Genomic DNA, 16,945 nt, shown 5'->3' with positions numbered 1-16,945 from the left:
CCTACCGGTAATTTCGCCACTGTACTTCCCGGAATTAGTCTACATTCTACACCTACCTGCCCATAAGGACGGCGTCGTCGGACGGCCGACATAAATATTTCTGTATCTGAGAGTCTGAGACAGAGGAAAACAAGTAGATGCATGTACATATATGGAAAAACAATTTATTATTTAAGATTACAATGGAACGATTAATTCTTAAAAATATTTTTTTTATTTTTAAGAATTAATCTTTCCATTGTAATCTTATTATTATGTCGCTTTATCATATTATTTATAAATTTTTGTCTGTCTCTGACATGCTTATTATGAATTTTTGCTACCAAATGTAGACTTTCTATTTTCACATAAGTGTCTATTTGAAATCCTTTCAGTTTTTCTAAAAACACAAATAAAGTTGGGTCAGGTGTCAGGTAGTTACTTAAATCCACCCTTATTGGGTATGACCCTCAATAAAAATGTATTGAAAAATATTGGTGGCGAAATTACCGATGGGATTTTACTCAACGGGGATGCGCAAAAGATTAACGTAATTACTGGTGGCGAGATTACCTGTCCCCAGGTAGACTGTTGACAGATGCGTGCAATAAAGACTTTATTGCACTGGTGCAATTAAGAGGTACTTTTTCCACAAAAAACAATGCAATGAACATTCACTTTTTCCACGATTGTCGAAAAAAAAAATAATAAGATCTGTTTACAAGACATTAAAGGTAACAACGAGAATAAGGACGTCAGTAGTAAGCGATTGCAATACCAATAGGCACAATTGAGTTCATTTTCCTTCCAAAAGTTCCTGGTGTACTTTTACCTTCACCGAGCTTTCCTGAACGCACCCCAGCTTGGAGTCTTGGACGTTCTAAATCATACAAGCGTCTACGATCTACGTACACCAATCTTGCGGAGCTTCGCGTCTGCGTGGATGCGTTTTTCGCGTTTTTTCTGGCTAGACACCCTCAGGGCGTCCTCCTAGAACCTTGTGCAAATGCCTTTTTTTTCTCTCGTGTTTCAAGGTCGCGCCAAGTCTTAGTATAACTAAAGGGTAAGGAAAATTTTCATTTGCACAAGGTTTGAATGGTGGGACACGATCTAGGAGGACGCCCTGAGGGTGTCTAGCCAGAAAAAACGCATCCACGCAGACGCGAAGCTCCGCAAGATTGGTGTACGACTGTACGTAGACGCTAGACTAAATCATGGTTCTAAGTTAGCAAAAGCAAATCTTGCGCACTGGTTCTGTTTCTGTTGTGGGGTTAAGTGTGTTAAAGTACTATATGTATTCTGTGGTGGTCAACTAAGAACGTCCGAGCTCCGAGCTGCAGTTACTTTTGCATTACCCTTGTAAAAATACGATGTGTCCTACGAAAAAGGAAGGCAGTACCCCAACCTCAAAATTCCAAATGGGATTTATTGCGAAGGGGTGAGATCGGAAACACGCCTCAATAGTGAAAGTGTTTTCTTGCATTCTGTTTGATTGATGACATTTATTGACAGAACTACATGGCTACTTGCTACTTCAAAAAGAGTAAAGCGGTAGAGGAAAATTTACATGTGAAAAAATTCCAAAGCTAACTAGATGATAATAATTTTATTCCATACTGTAAGTAACATATTGTACTACACTACGTGGCTACAAGAGTTGAGCCATCAAACAAATAAATAGTGATACAGTACCTACATACAATATTATACAAGACAATAATTGTAGGTACACGGTTACAAAATAGGTGGCAAGATTTTCAAGCCACTACTAATATCTGGCGTTAATAATAAAACAATAAATAAAAAGAAAACGATTAAACGGTGTATTGCGCTGAAAGTTCAGACGAATGAGACACCAAATGGGAGCGAAGGGCGTGGGCTTGTATGAATCCTTTATTACAGATGGGACAAACGTGTGACCTTTCGTCGGTGTGAATCTTCGAGTGAACTTTCAAACTGCTCGTTCTGTTGAAAGATTTCGAGCAAACTTCACAAGTGTAGGGCTTTAGATTGGTGTGAATGATGGCGTGACGTTTAAGTCTGGTCGAAGACGGGAACGCCTTCTCGCATTCGCTAAAAAAGTCAATGTGCGGCTGAGACAGTAGACTGCGAAAATAAATTCATTATGTTAAATGCGGAATAGGAAAGGAAAGGTGGGAAAAAACGACAGAACGCCACGTCAAAAGGATAGAACCGAGAATTAGAACAAAGATAATGTTCAGAAAGTTTGAGGTGAATTAGGCAAGGATTAAAAATTAAAGTAGTGGTGGCTCTTGGAATTGTGGAAAAACCGTTGGATGGAACGAGGAATGTGGAAAAAATGGTAATTCATGTCATGCAACGTAGGTTATGATATTTACGACCGTTTTGCAATGGAGCATTTTCCATTGCGTCAAAGAATGACATCGACGACCAAAATTTATTGCTCGCGACTGTAGACATCGTTCACTCTAAAAAAGACATCATGAGTCATCCAAAGCTGCGCGAACGAGTGCAGACCAGTGCAGACTACGGCCGACCAGTGGCCTAAAGAATAAAAATTAACATGAGACATCGCAGTGTTTGTTCTGAAAAGAACAGTTTTTGTTAAATAAATAACGCAAAACAGCAAAACGTAAAAGAGAACACGTGGAGTTAGCTTGAACAAATAAAACAATAAACAGCTGACTAGCAAGTCCGCCGCTGCCATGAACCTCCCGACCAGAATTCGTTACTGCACATCATGATTCACGATGTCTTTCTTACAGTAAACAATGTCTACATAATATGCCGCTCCGTCTCCTCCTCAGTGTAAATTTTACAAAATTGTGCGGTATAAGTTGTGTTTGGCGTAAAATCTGTGAACGTGTTAAACATTAAAAACGTCAAATGAAATCGTGTAAGCCTGAAATCGGAAGTAGCTATCTTTTGTATAAAATAAAACAACAATAATACCTCATTGAACCACGTACACGTCGCAAAACGTAGCTTGATATTTGAGATGCGCAGATAAAATGAGAAAAGAAATCCGACTGCAAGTTGCAAGAAAGGTCGAAAACCCTCCCATGGCTTCGTTTACAGTGGGTCGTGGGTCTCTCCCCACTACTTCCCACAATTTCACTGCGCATCCATTTCCCAAGTAGCATCAAGCTACGTTTTGCGCCCTGTAAATGCAATTGCAGTTTATATGAATGTATAAATACACGTTTACTTTACATAACAAGACATGTAACTAAATTACCATTTTCACAACTTCCTAATTAGAAAGCAGATAACAATATAGTGTTATCGGCGATTTTTTTTCGTATTTCAAAAAGTACTTACCTGCACTTGTAGGGCCTCTCCCCAGTGTGAATCCTCATATGCTGGACGAGGTGAGATTGCATTGACATTGTCTTTCCACAAACATTACACATGTAGGGTTTTTCTTTTGTGTGCAACCTCATATGATAGCCTAAATCGGACGCTTGCCTGCAAAAGTTATGAATAAAATACATCAAGAAAACTATCAAAAATTGAAAAACCCACCTAAATCCTCTGCCACAAATGGAACAAAGGAAAGGTCTCTGTCCTGTGTGCACTCTCATGTGAGCCGTTAACGTCCCCGCCTGTTTATACCTCTTCCCGCACAATTTACAAACATAAGGCTGCTCTCCCGTATGACTTCTTTGATGGTAGACCATTGAACTGTATTGTTTAAAGCTTTTGCCGCACGTGCTACAGCCGTAAGGACGCTCTTGAGTGTGGTTTCGCATGTGTACCCTCAAGCTGCTGGAATACTCATAGGATTTGTCACACAATGAGCAAGGGTATTTCTGAAACAAATGAATCAATGTCTGTTGAAAAAAATTCAAACACAAACTTTTGTTCTGTTTGCCGCTTTCTGAGCTACTTTTAGTGCACCAGTCTCTTTGTGTTCATTCTGTCTTTGCTCCATTAAAACTTCTGTTATATTTGAGCCATTAATATCTAAAGGGTCTACAAATTCAGAATCTTCTTCATCTGACATTCCCTCGATATTTGAGCCATTAATATCTAAAGGGTCTACAAATTCAGAGCCTTCTTCATCTGACATTCCCTCGATAGTATGGGACAGAACTTGCAAATTACTGTCTTTATCAACATTTTCTCTTGTCTTGTTCTTGATTGCCATAATATCCTCCTCCACTAATAAAAAATCATTCGGATCCAACTCATTTTGCTCTGCCTCTTGCACTAAATCATTCTTGTTTATTTCTTCCAAAGTACTTAAATCTTCAATTGAAATTTCAGTTTTTATTTGGGGATACTGTTTCATATAAGCATCTAAAATAATCTGTGACTGGTTGCACTGTTTTTGAAATTTAAAAGATGTGTGTGCCATGTCTATACATTTCACACAGATCATTGAAGGTAAGCCGTCATCAGCCTGGACCTTAAGTATCGAAAAAAACATTATTTAGGCTCACTCGTAACACAAACTGTACCTTTATTGATGAAATACCAATTAAAATCTCGTATATACAAGGAACATCTACTTCAGTCTGGACTTCGTACAGTTCACTATAAATGGAATACATTTGTTCCGACTCTGACAAACAAACTCTGCAAATTTTATTCAAGTTGAGGGCCGACAGATTTTCCATCGTTTCTCGAAATTAAAAAAAATTCCTTTAAGGATGGGTTTATTTACGTTTACTGACAGTTCATTTGACAGATAAATGACAGCTCTGAAGAAAAAATGAAGCCTAAAACATAATTTCAAAAATGTTTGAAAATTAGCTCAATCAACTTGTAGATTTATTTTCAACATCTTTCATAAACTTTGGAAACTGGTCCGTCTAACACTCTCCTTTTTATCTCGAAGTTTCAACTCGGTAGATCACTTGTTTGGGGTGCGTTCATAAATGACGCCGTGTCGCCGTGTGCTGCCCGATGACGTCACTGAAAGCGTTCATAAAATAGCTGAAGGGCGCACCCAAGGTGCGCCCGATGCAACCATCTCTTTCTCTTTAGCCGGGTAAAGATTACCCGACATGCCGCAGTGGCAGTTTGTGACGCAACACTACTTATCCATGCATTTACAAATTACAAATACAGGATTATTATAAATGTTTGTAGTCAAAGCAGGCCGTGTCTTGTTATGAAATTTTTGCCCCTTTCATGTGAACTGTCAATTTTTGTCAGTGTAACTGTCATTTTTTAGGTGAAAAGAGCGATGATGAAAATTTTATCTATTTATTTTTTAAATTGACGATTCAATTCAAAAATATACCCCAATATACCCTTAGTGAAAATGGACAAGTGCTGGTAAAATTAGGAAGTTAGGTTACTTTAGCTAAACGCACTCAGTAACGCTGCAAAACCGTTCATAAATGTGTCACGCCCAAGCCCACCTTTGGGTTCACTCTGGGCAGTGCGCACTCACACCGCTTTTTCGTTTATGAACGCACTCTGGTTCTTTTTACCTACAGCTGTCAAAAAGTAAGTTGACATGTAAAACGTGTGTGTTTCTTTTATGTTTTTAAACGAGTGTACGCTGAAATTTCATCTAATTTTACATTTAAGACGTTATTTGTACGGAAAAAATGTTCATTCAAAAGTAAAATACAATTTGGAGGAGCTTCGTAAAAATAAGAGCATGGCGAATGATTCTAACCTATTGAAGCCTCCTCAACGGGTTGCGGGTTTAACGACTTTAAACAAGGCACTATTCGAAAAACATATCACAGTTCCTTGTCTGACAATTAAAGATGTTAAAGTTTCGGCGGTCCTTCCAATTATAAAGAAATATTTGTTAAAAATAGATAATTTTAAACCTGTCAAGGTTATATCTGAACAGGAAACTCACGTCTATTTAAACCCTCAAGTGATCAATAATTGGAAAGATCTGCCAGGTGAGGCTCAAGAATCGCTAAAAATGTTGTCCCTGAACGAGACTAATTTACAAAACAATTCCCACATTTTGAATTATGAAAATTTTTCTCTTGACAGTATTCTCAAAGCAGTACTACCTTCCGATATTGAAGGTTTGTCGAGCTTTACTAAAGTGGGACACATAGTTCATGTCAATTTACGTGAACATCTTTTACCATATAAAAACTTAATTGGACAAGTACTATTTGACAAGGTGGCAAACTGTCGAACTGTAGTAAATAAAGCGGCCGTAATAGACAACACTTACCGCAATTTTAAAATGGAACTGCTGAGAGGGGAAGACGACTTTCGCGTTCAACTTAAAGAGAACAAATGTATTTTCGAATTTGATTTTTCAAAAGTTTATTGGAATTCGAGATTGTGCACAGAGCACGAACGAATTGTTAACATGATAAAAACCGGTGACGTTGTTTTTGACGTGTTTGCGGGCGTGGGTCCGTTTTCTGTGCCTTTGGCAAAGAAAAAATGTCGCGTTTTTGCCAACGATCTCAATCCAGAATCGTATAAGTGGTTAAATCATAACGTTGACAAAAATAAAGTTGACAAAAATTATTTCAAGTCATATAACAAAGACGGAAAAGAGTTTATTTTGGAAGAAATTAAGGAGTTGTTGCCCAAGTACTTGAATAAAAATAGGATTTATATTCTGATGAATCTTCCTGCGATGGCTGTGGAGTTTTTGAGTGCTTTCGTGAATTTATGTCAAGATGTAGAAGTGCAAGTGCCTCCGACCGTCGTGTTGTATTGTTTTGCCAAAGGCGAGGACTACGAAAGCATAGCGAAAAATTTACTGTTTCAAAAGTTAGGTTTTAATATTGACGATAAAATCATCGACATATTCCGGGTTCGAACTGTCAGTTCTTTGAAGGAAATGATGAGGATTACGTTTAAGTTGGACAGCGAAATTTTGGCGAAAATAAAAACGCACAAAAGGAAACACACACTCGATGGCAAGAGTGAAAGAGAATTGAAAAAATGTATTTGTGTTGTTTGGCAGGTGATTATTTCTTTAGTGACGCTACTACTTTCAGGTTGCAATGGGGAAGAACAAGATCGACAGCGTCTTCAAGGTCGCTGGAGCGAAGGGCTTCAAATTGAAGACCAAAGCGAAAGCTGTCAGAACTGAATTGAAACAGGTGAGTCCACGTTTACGGAAATAAATGTGTAGGTAGAATACAACGTAGAAATCCAAATTGTTCTGGTGCAAAAAAGTTTCGCGACAAACAATATTTTACATTTTTTCGGTTCACGAAAATTGTTGTCACGCTTGAGGTTGATCGGAACAAAAACAAATTAAAGAAAATAACATTAAAAGGTGTGTCCTACAAACGATAACGGCGTAATATCCCGCCACGATTGAAAAAAAATCTGCGTCAAAAAGAGTGTAATTTAGTCTTAAATGACACCTTTCCTTGGTGGTCTGTTATGTTTGTAACGTAACATCGCATTATTCGTTACAGATTAATATGAAAAATAAGTCGAAAATCACAGAAATGGATAAAGAACTGGTAAAGTTGCAAGAAAAAATCAGACATGCCACTCCCGACGATAAAAAGATGGTTATTAAAATTAAGAGTAAACTTCCGTCGACAATTCAAAATTCTGACGAGGTAAAGAAGACGTCACAAGAAGCGCTGGATCAATTAAATTCAATGGAGTTGTAAATAAATTATTGTATATTGTTCGTTTCATTTGAAGTTAAATTTAGAATTAAGTTTAAGAGATTCCAACAATTTTATTAACAGCCTATATCTTCCCTGACAATTTTCTTTGCTCTTACTAGATTCGTATTAAAATATAACTATATTATGTAAATTAAAAAAAAAACATACCAAGTAACTACAAAAGGTTGTGGTAACGTTTTTCAGGTTGGTCAAGGAGTATAGGGTAGAGGGGAAGCAGAAGTGTAAGTGGCGACCTCTGGTACTTGTGGCTCGTAACTATTCAGTTCGTCGGCTGCTGAAGGGTTAGCGGGGAACGGGAGGAAGTTTATTCATTATTTTTAAAAGCCTCACACACTAGAGTCGCTGAAACTCGTATACTATAATTTAACATTGGCTCTTATGGGTTGCTTCTCCTCTATCCTATACTATCTGTATTACAACCTTTTGCAGTCACCAGCTCTTACTAGATCATACTAACGTTTTCACATTTACTCGTTGCTCCCTTGTACGTCGTAGTTTTCAATCGCCTCGTGACTCTTGCTCACGTGGTCCTTGAGATAATACCTCCGGATGAAGCCCTTGCCACATATCTGGCAGACATGCGGCCTTTCTTTGGTGTGCACCATCATGTGATAACTTAAATGCATCTTTCTCAAGAACGCTTTGTTGCAGACAGTGCACACGTGCGGTTTTAGCCCCGAGTGCACGGCTTCGTGCCTTTGCAAGTCAATTTTTTTGATGAAAGCTTTGTCGCATTGCTTGCAAGGAAATGGGCGCTCTCCTGAATCATCGCCCCGTTAGTAATTTTCAACCAAAGTGAGTGTGTTACTGACCTGAGTGCGTCTTGCGGTGGCGGTCCACGTGGCACTGGATGGCAAACGATTTTCCACAAACTTCGCAAGTGTACGGCTTTTCTTTGGTATGAGTTCGGGTGTGATATGTTAACCCTGTGGGATGACTGAACGACTTGCCGCAAATCGTGCATAAGTAGGGCTTGATTCCGCTGTGGGTGCGTGAGTGGAGGTTCAAATTGTTCGATGATGGGAACTTCTTGTGACAAATTTCGCACTCGTAGTTCCTCTCACCTGTATGTACTCTGGTATGTCTTGTCAGGCACGATTGTGAATTGAATCCTTTGCCGCACACGTTGCATAAGAAATGGCCTTTGTATTGATGTCTCTTAATGTGGGCACTTAAAATGTATTTATTTTTAAAAGACTTGTTACACTGATGGCAAAATAGAATTCTTTCCAATTCATCAGTCTTGTTTTTTTGAGCTTTTTTTGTTTGTCGTCGAGGTTTTCTTTCCTCACTGTCATCGACAACTTTGGTTTCAGTTACATTAGTAATGCTACAATTGTTCGTTTCTACTACAATCTGGTCTTCTACAACTTGTTCCCTGTTACAAATTTTCGTTACAATATCTCTAAAAATCTTGTTTGATTCATCACACTGTATCTTAAATTTATACACGGCGGCCGCTCTTTCCACACAACTTGAACATATGCTGTCAGGGTAATCTTCATTTATCTGGAAAAATACATTTATTACGAAAAGGAGGCTTCCAAGTTAGCTAATCACGTCGATATCAGAAAATATGTTGAGGATGTCCAAAATGGGAATCGTGACGTTATCACAGTTTATGACGGTATTTTTAATTTTTACCACATTTTCTTCTACATTTACACACGTTCTGCACATGTTATTAGGGAAAAATATATCCATTTTTTTCCTTTATTTACTTGGGTGGATATTTGACGTTTATAAATTGTGTTGACAGCTATCACCTATTTTTGACGGCTGTGCTGTCATCTGTCATTTCAACTCAACCATTAATTATCAAAATTTGATCTGACAATAAATTAAATCATACTGCAGTAATGGAAATCGTGGTGAAAATGGTAATTGGGTTTATTCGCCTCGTTTATGTTTAAATGAGTTCCGTGAGAGATTAGCGCTACCTTGGAAGTACACATAAAAACTACGGGCAGTAGAAGTAAATAATTCTATAGATGGTTTTACATTTCATGGCTATCGCGATCTAAAGACTTTTTGATCATACGATACATATCTGGATATTTTTCGCAGAGAGTATAGGATAGAGGAGAAGCAACCCATAAGAGCCAATGTTAAATTATAGTATACGAGTTTCAGCTTTCAGTGCCTCTAGTGTGTGAGCCTGAATGATGAATGAATAAACTGTTCGTCCCGTTCCCCGTTTCCCCTCAGCAGCCTGGAACTGAATAGTTACGACCACGGCTTCCTAGATTAATAAGAGTCGAAGCCTCTAATACGGCTGGTCGAGTTCCTTGAACTGTCTGTTCCTTCAAAAGCCAAAAGTATAGTAGCGCCCTCTACCAAAAAACGGATATTTTTTAAATTAAATGAATGAAAAATCGTATTAATGTTTTTTTTTCTATCAATAATCTACTTTTTGAAGTAGTGTATACAAATTACGATTCTTTTTAAAATGAGATTTGTACGCTGTTAAGCAGCCAAATACACAAATGTATAGTGGCGCCCTCTCAGGAACAGAAAAAATGCCTGCAACTGATGAACTCGACCATGGCCAACTGTATCGATATACACTAGACGTGTATACATGGCCGTTTCATTTTGCAATTTCTCCATAAGAGAAAAATTCCGATGAAACAATTGAAATTTCCCGTAAAGTAGCGACGCCATACGACTATAATTTTAACCAACCTTCAATCTACGAGTACGTCAACTTGTCAAATATATATTCTTGGTTAGGTAACGGTTAGTTGTATGTTATTTGTCTGTTAATTTGCTTGTCACTCGAAATTAATAAATTAAAATGAACACAACGAAACTAAACACGACAATCATCAACTGAACAATAAATGTTATAATTGACAATGAGCACAGAAAGGTAAGAAAATACTTCCAAAATCTGACGTTTGTGACGTTCAATTTGACAATTTCAAATTAAAAAAATTATTATGAAAGGATCCAACAGATGTCGCTACTTTACGGTAGTTCATGGTTTGCTTTCTAGGAACACTTTTATTTTGAAATTGAAACGGCCATGTATACACGTCTAGTGTATATCGATACAGTTGGCCATGACTCGACCAACTCGACCAGCCGTATTAGAGGCTCGACTCTTATTAATCTAGGAAGCCGTGGTTACGACACACAAACACCAGAGGTCGCCACTTACACTTATATTTCTCCTTCCCCTGTATCCTATAGTTTTTGATTTTTCGGTTGATTTGATTTAACCTTGAACCTTGAACCTAATCTGAAGTCTGCTGAACCCACGAACACGAACCTCTTAAGAAGTTCGTGCAGTTCGTGGCTGAACCATACCTACCCTACCCCGTACCCGTTCTTTTCTTTTGCCGTTCAGTTGTTTCCGCAATTGACGTAAATTACGTAATAACAGTGATAAGATAAGTTTTTAAATATTATTTTATGTTCAAAAAAATGGAATAATTTTACAAAAACTGTGTTTTTTAAAACTGTTCAAATAGATTTTAGTACAAGTGTATTGTTCGATTAAGAATTTACGTTTAACATTGTAAACAACATTTGAGGTTATGTTCTTTATCCCTTTGTAAATAAAAAGTCGTTAGGTAAAAGTTGTGACGAATTGAGTGTTTTATCAATGGAATGTACCGTTGCGCCTAATAATCTTGCGATTTTGTGCCGCATTTGTCTTACTTCGTCTAAAAACATGGTACATTTGTCGACCCCAGTCTGTGAGGAAAATTCCGATTTAAAGAAACAAGCAGTTCACACAATGCTAGAATTTGTGACGTCCTATAAAGTAAGGAAAACGGAAGTGGCGTTTTTTTGAAATGTGTACGTAAAATTTTTAGGTCGTGCTTGATGATGCAAAATTACCATCAAAAGTGTGCCAGATGTGTCTGAGTTTGTTAAAAATTTCATATGAATTTCAAGTGCAGTTCAAAAACTCGCAGCGCTTGCTGGAAAATGTGAAAGAAGCATCAACAAAAAAAATAGTTGATTTAAAACATAAATTTTGTGAGGAGAGTGCATATGCAAAGTCTCAAGATAAGCAATTGAAAGCACTCTCTGCAGCCCCTGTCGAACTCATATATGGTGAGAATAAATTTGATTTGGGTGATGTTGTTGTGATTGAAGAAGAAAAAGAAGAAGACTTCTCATTTGAAGGATTTTTAAAAAATTTAGGCAAGGAAATTTCAGCTGAATTTGTAAAGGAAGCAAATGTTACAAAATCACCGCCCGTACAAGCAAGTGTTGAGCAAACTCTGAAAAAGTTTGATGTTGAACGTCTAAAAGTAAAAACATATCCTGAGGAATCAAAAATAGTTATTGAAGAAGTCGATCTGAAGATGGGAGGATTTAATCCAACAAGCAAAGTGATAAGAACACTATTTGAGTGTGACAAATGTAAAAAAGTTTTCCTGGCGAGAAATGACCTTGAAAGTCACACGGCGCTAATTCACGAGCCCCCATCCCGATATATTTGCGAGAAATGTGGCCACATAGCACAAACGTCTTCATCTTTGTACCACCACATGCAGAAACACAAAAGCAAACAGCACGAGTGTGACAAATGCGACAAGAAATTTGTGACTTCCTCTCGGTTAAAGAACCACCTGCAAGTTCACAAGAACGAGAGATTGTTTTTGTGCAACGTGTGCGGCAAAAATTTCAACTACGCGATTGCCTTGAGTTACCATTTACGGTTGCATACCGGCGAGAAAAAGTACATTTGCAATTACTGTGGCTTGCGCTACCGAATGGCAAACACTTTGAAGAGGCATCTGCGCACGCACACCAGAGACAAACCTTATCATTGTTCCTACTGCGACAAGAAATTTTCGTCGCAGGGTGAGAAGGTGGCTCACGAGAGGCTGCACACAGGCGTGCGACCGTATCATTGCGAGTACTGCGGAAAAAAGTTCGCAAAGTCTAGTAATCTGCAGTACCATTATTTGTCGCATCCCGGCCCGCATGAGTGTCACATTTGTCGAAAGACGTTTATTGAAGTGAAGTTCTTAAAGCTGCACGTGAAGCGTGTCCACAAAGAAATGGAAAATTAGTCAAATTTAGACATATTATTCTGGAAAAGAAAGGAACCTTTTTCAACAGAAAATTCGAGACAAGGTCACATGCGATTCAATTAATCATCATAAAATAATTGTTATGTTTAATATTGTAACATTGTGTTTAGTTTTTTCATTTTGTACCAAAAGATACGATTTTAGTAAATATGTGGAAGTATTTCTGGTTGCGTATACCCGTTACAATTTAAATTTCGAATTTTTTTTGCTAATCTCGGCCAAACAGGCAATAGTTACCAACATAGTATGAAAAAATATCTACCTAGGGTTTTTTAAATTTTACCAACCTAAAGCAACAGGTGGTGGTTTTTTGATTTTTGAATGGACTTTATACTCATGTCACATCGTAAGGAAGTTTCTTAACATTGACACAGAACATAATAAAACACAACAAAGTCAAAATGTGGAGACGAGACGCCGGTAATTATGTTGATTAGCATTGCACTATTACTTGATACTAATATCCGTAATAGTGTATGTACTCCGGCAAAATTGCCGTTCCGCCGGGTGGTGGAGGGTTCAGAAAAGAAAATGACAGTGGGAAAAGATTAACGGAAGTGGAATCGATATGAACAAACATTGGAAAAGAGCGAGAGTTAGGACAACAATATGTAGAAATACTAACAATACTGATGCAATCAACAAAAGTAGAATTCTTGTTGGTGGCAGTGAAGCAACAGCAACAAAAATAACTAATGAATTTTGAAGTGCAATATTTTCCGAAATTGGTACAAGTTAAAGTAAAATGTCTCTTTAGAACGAAAATAAAATGGCTTTGCCCAAGCTTTGCCACATCGTTCCTGATCGAAACAATTTTTTCCTGAGCGTCGCTAGTAAACAAACGTCCGTCTGATCTGTCGATCGATAAAAAATGGCATATTTTGTAATCACGGGCAAAAACGATTGTCCAAATTGCACCCACGCAATCCATGTAGCAGATTTCTTGACGAAACGTTTACCAAGCTTCAAATACCGCGCTATAATAAAGCCAGAAAATGAGTGGACGGTGGCAAGCCGCACAGTACGTTTTACATCCGTCAAAAAATCTATTTGCAGCAATGGTTAGATCAAATTAACAGTGTCAATAACTGGTACCAGACCAAAAGCCCAGTTATTTGGAAAGAAGTGAGCCGAATGGGGGGCAAAGCACATCTGATCGGAGGTCTCGGCGAGTTTTGGGAGTACTGCTATGACTATTACGGTTTCCAGTCCAGGATGTCCAAAGAGGATTTGGCCAAGATTATGGCAGATAACTTACTAATCGTGATTTTTTCCCGCGAGCGTTAAGTGTGTCAAACCGAGAATTCTGATTGACAGTCTTAACACGTAAATAAGTACAAGAAGCGTGTAATTCTGATTTCAGGCTTCTTACGCAGTGGAATTGCAATGCAAGAATATTAGCATCATCGGGGCAACAAGTTATCTGATGCTGGAGATGGTTATATACGAGATCGAAAGCTGTTTTGGAACGGGAGATGGAAAAAACATCGAAATCAAACTTTACGACCAATGTTTGGACGATGCAGACGAAGAAGACTATCTCCTAGATGTTGTCGATAAGCTCAGGGACATGATAAAATGTGTCCCTCAAAGCATCACTGTGGTAACCACCCTCGAAGAGGCCATAGACCAGTGCGACTTGATGATAATTATAGAAAACTTCAGCAGGTTTTTGTACACTTTATTTCAAAATCATTTCTAGACGAGTCTCGTAGAAATTCCGGTGAAAATGTAGATTTGTGGCTCGAACGTTGTAAGAACGCTATGGTTCTCATAGCTGAAGATATAAACGTCTACTCTAAAAGAAGCTTGCGAGTTATACTGAACCATCCGGGTCCTGTCTGCTTCAACGCCTCCGTGTTGATGGAATATTGTACCACCATAAGACTGGCGAATATAGTAGCTGTGACAACGGATGAAGGAATTTCGGTGATCAGCATGATGGCGGAGAAAATCGGTGAGCTTGTGGAAAACTTCTGGTGTCCTCCTGTTTGGGGATTTTCAGGAATCATGTCCCACGTTACTGTGGCCGCCGCCGCCATTAAGACTGAAGTGTACAGACCGTACAAGAGAGCGTTGAAAATCAAAGAAACGTCCAAATTACCAAAAGGAGTAGTACAACAGGAGATCAGATTTTTGGGAAGCTTGCTTAAAACTGAAGACTCACTCTACGCAGAAATCGAAAGGAGAAGGGTGGGTTGACCATCACTTCCATCTTTTCAAAGTAATCGATGACTTTGTCAGGAACTAGAAGTAAAACTGTTAGAACGACAACCTATCTTGCCAAAAATTAGGGCGCTCGGCAGTTTGCTCAGATTATGGTTCTCGAAGGAAGTAGGCGACGATATTATTTCGTTGGGAATTTGCTCGAATGGTACTGTTCGAGAATTTACCTTTTTGGGAATTAAATGAGCTTCTAGGGTCATTCGGTTTTGCTCCGGGTATATGTTTTTCTCAAGCTGTCACGCTAAATGAAAAGCGGATTTGGGAACCGCTATCCACTCTTCCCTTGTATGCAACAACTGTACTAAGGATTCAAGAAATATCGCTTCAGGTGGAAAACATTATTAAGAAATTTGGACTTGGAGAAAGGTTGAATCTTGATGCTTCCGCAGATCTGTCATACTCTTGATATTTTGTTTTGTTACACGTGTTGCAATTATATAATATATTATTCAAATGCAGTTCAATAGTTTTTCTTTAAGCAGAAAAAAGGATTACATGATTATCTCAAAATTTAGTCTTAAGTCTTTTTTTGGACAAACTGACAAACAGAATCATGTTTTAAGGCTGTTTGACACGATGCTAAATTTTGTAGAAAATTTGTGACAAAATGAGAGAGACCCTCGATGAGGACCAATGAACGATCAGGATCATAGTCTGTCATTTTTACAGAATTTTCTGTGAAATTTAGTATCGTGTGTGTGTGTGAGCTTTATACATTCATTTATTTTTTTATTTGTTTTTTTTTTAATATTAAAAAATATAATTAATCAACTTAAGTACATAACATTTTTGTTTTATAATACAAAAATTTCCGATAATAATGCGGAATCTGGAAAAGTGTCTCGAATGCTTGCAGCGTTTGAATGGCAAGGGAAATCCTCTCGAAAAAGAATTTCTTTGATTTTGAATCGTCTGATTCCGCAATAAGTCGGTTTCCGATGCGTTTGCAAGTCATTTCAGCGGAAAAATCTGAAACTTCAGAAGTTTTCAAAACGTGACTGTCTGCAAGTGTATCTACAATAGTACCAAACTAAAGGTTCACCATGGTACTAAAGTCGTCCCATCTGGGCGTTTTCCATTATCTCGAGACAGCCTCCGCATTTTGACTTTGTTGTGTATTACGAGTATGTTCTGTGTCAATGTTAAGGAATTTCCTCACGATATGACATGAGTATAATAATATACCTTTTTGAATTTCAACTACCAATGTATTCCCTAAATCCTTGTGTTATTATTTTTTGAGGAAAATGATTTACAAAAAAACGATTGGTCCATTAGTCCATGAATTCTTGTCCTATGAGTTTTAAGGCCCTTTTCGTTTTTAAAATCGAAAAACTAATTTTTCTCCATAAATTGTATGATGACATTTCTTGACATTTCCGAATTTAAGTTCAAGATTAATATTAGCGTTCGAAGGACCTGCGTCAGTTAAATCTTAGTCACTAATTTTCGTAAACGAAATCTTGAGTCTTGAGGATATTTAAATTCAAGAAAGCTATTATTTTCGTCAAGAGAATTATCAGATGATGTTGACAGAGGCATACCACACTTTTTTTCTTTTTTTAGTTTAGTAAATAGCTATTTGTACAATAAGTTAGGAAATGTAATTTTTTTCCGTATTAGGCATGGGATTTTTAATCGAGACGTTAGTCGAGATCAAAAACATGCCCTGTACGGAAAACATGGATTTCCTACGTATTGCACACATGATTTTTTCTACTGGAGTTTGAAAAATAAAATTTGGATATTTTTAATATTCTATTAATTCTTTCTAAATTAAAAAGCGAAATCAAAATTGTTCTGCTTTCGTTACCATAGAGAAACAATTTAGTAATGAAAAATTGTGAAGACGTTTAAGCTTTTCTCTCAATTAAATACCACTTTTTACGTTACGTAGGTATCCCAGGAAACGGCCAAAATTGAACTTTTAGTGTTGAAATATTATTTATTTTTCACTTTAGTATAATTGCATGATAACTCCTAGGATACGAAATACGTAAACATGTCCATAACAACCGGGGAATAATACAGGGCGTAATAAGAATAAGCGGGCGTAATGAATTCATAACGCCCTCATCAATTCATAATTGCAAAGATGCCAAT

At 37.6% G+C, this 16,945-nt stretch overlaps 5 protein-coding genes and 1 long non-coding RNA gene across 7 annotated transcripts; 4 read left to right on the top strand and 2 right to left on the bottom strand.

Moving 5' to 3' along the window:
- Positions 1–1,127: 1,127 nt before the first annotated feature.
- LOC138137395 (uncharacterized) lies at positions 1,128–1,790 on the top strand. Its single transcript, XR_011161714.1, has 2 exons — positions 1,128–1,417; positions 1,492–1,790. It is a non-coding gene; the product is annotated as an uncharacterized lncRNA (long non-coding RNA).
- Positions 1,571–5,428, bottom strand: LOC138137392 (zinc finger protein 391-like). 2 transcript variants are annotated; one of them, XM_069056750.1, is made up of 5 exons: positions 4,425–5,428; positions 3,821–4,372; positions 3,487–3,773; positions 3,283–3,429; positions 1,571–2,085 (listed from the first exon to the last, which is right to left on the bottom strand). In XM_069056750.1, exons 1-5 carry the CDS (start codon positions 4,581–4,583, stop codon positions 1,794–1,796), a joined length of 1,437 nt encoding a protein of 478 aa, XP_068912851.1. In that variant the 5' UTR covers positions 4,584–5,428; the 3' UTR covers positions 1,571–1,793. The 2 variants fall into 2 exon arrangements, with proteins under 2 accessions (XP_068912851.1, XP_068912852.1); XM_069056751.1 differs by having other exon boundaries at positions 1,571–2,052.
- On the top strand, positions 5,428–7,565 carry LOC138137389 (tRNA (guanine(37)-N1)-methyltransferase). The gene is made up of 3 exons (XM_069056748.1): positions 5,428–6,851; positions 6,906–7,010; positions 7,335–7,565. Exons 1-2 carry the CDS (start codon positions 5,456–5,458, stop codon positions 6,998–7,000), a joined length of 1,491 nt encoding a protein of 496 aa, XP_068912849.1. The 5' UTR covers positions 5,428–5,455; the 3' UTR covers positions 7,001–7,010; positions 7,335–7,565.
- Positions 7,533–9,660, bottom strand: LOC138137394 (zinc finger protein 391-like). Its single transcript, XM_069056753.1, has 3 exons — positions 9,120–9,660; positions 8,372–9,068; positions 7,533–8,319 (listed from the first exon to the last, which is right to left on the bottom strand). The coding sequence occupies exons 1-3, from the start codon at positions 9,261–9,263 to the stop codon at positions 8,027–8,029; spliced, it is 1,134 nt and encodes a 377-aa protein (XP_068912854.1). The 5' UTR covers positions 9,264–9,660; the 3' UTR covers positions 7,533–8,026.
- A 977-nt stretch (positions 9,661–10,637) lies between these two features.
- Positions 10,638–12,776, top strand: LOC138137393 (zinc finger protein 879-like). Its single transcript, XM_069056752.1, has 2 exons — positions 10,638–11,331; positions 11,384–12,776. Exons 1-2 carry the CDS (start codon positions 11,170–11,172, stop codon positions 12,593–12,595), a joined length of 1,374 nt encoding a protein of 457 aa, XP_068912853.1. The 5' UTR covers positions 10,638–11,169; the 3' UTR covers positions 12,596–12,776.
- A 145-nt stretch (positions 12,777–12,921) lies between these two features.
- Positions 12,922–15,300, top strand: LOC138137390 (putative malate dehydrogenase 1B). The gene is made up of 7 exons (XM_069056749.1): positions 12,922–13,036; positions 13,090–13,622; positions 13,673–13,879; positions 13,980–14,284; positions 14,332–14,809; positions 14,861–14,990; positions 15,037–15,300. Exons 2-7 carry the CDS (start codon positions 13,488–13,490, stop codon positions 15,246–15,248), a joined length of 1,467 nt encoding a protein of 488 aa, XP_068912850.1. The 5' UTR covers positions 12,922–13,036; positions 13,090–13,487; the 3' UTR covers positions 15,249–15,300.
- Positions 15,301–16,945: the final 1,645 nt, after the last annotated feature.

The sequence above is a fragment of the Tenebrio molitor genome, chromosome 8, assembly GCF_963966145.1.
Source record: "Tenebrio molitor chromosome 8, icTenMoli1.1, whole genome shotgun sequence".
NCBI classification, from domain to species: domain Eukaryota; kingdom Metazoa; phylum Arthropoda; class Insecta; order Coleoptera; family Tenebrionidae; genus Tenebrio; species Tenebrio molitor.
Note: the sequence above shows the minus strand (reverse complement) of the source record. Positions and strands in the feature narration are given on the sequence as shown.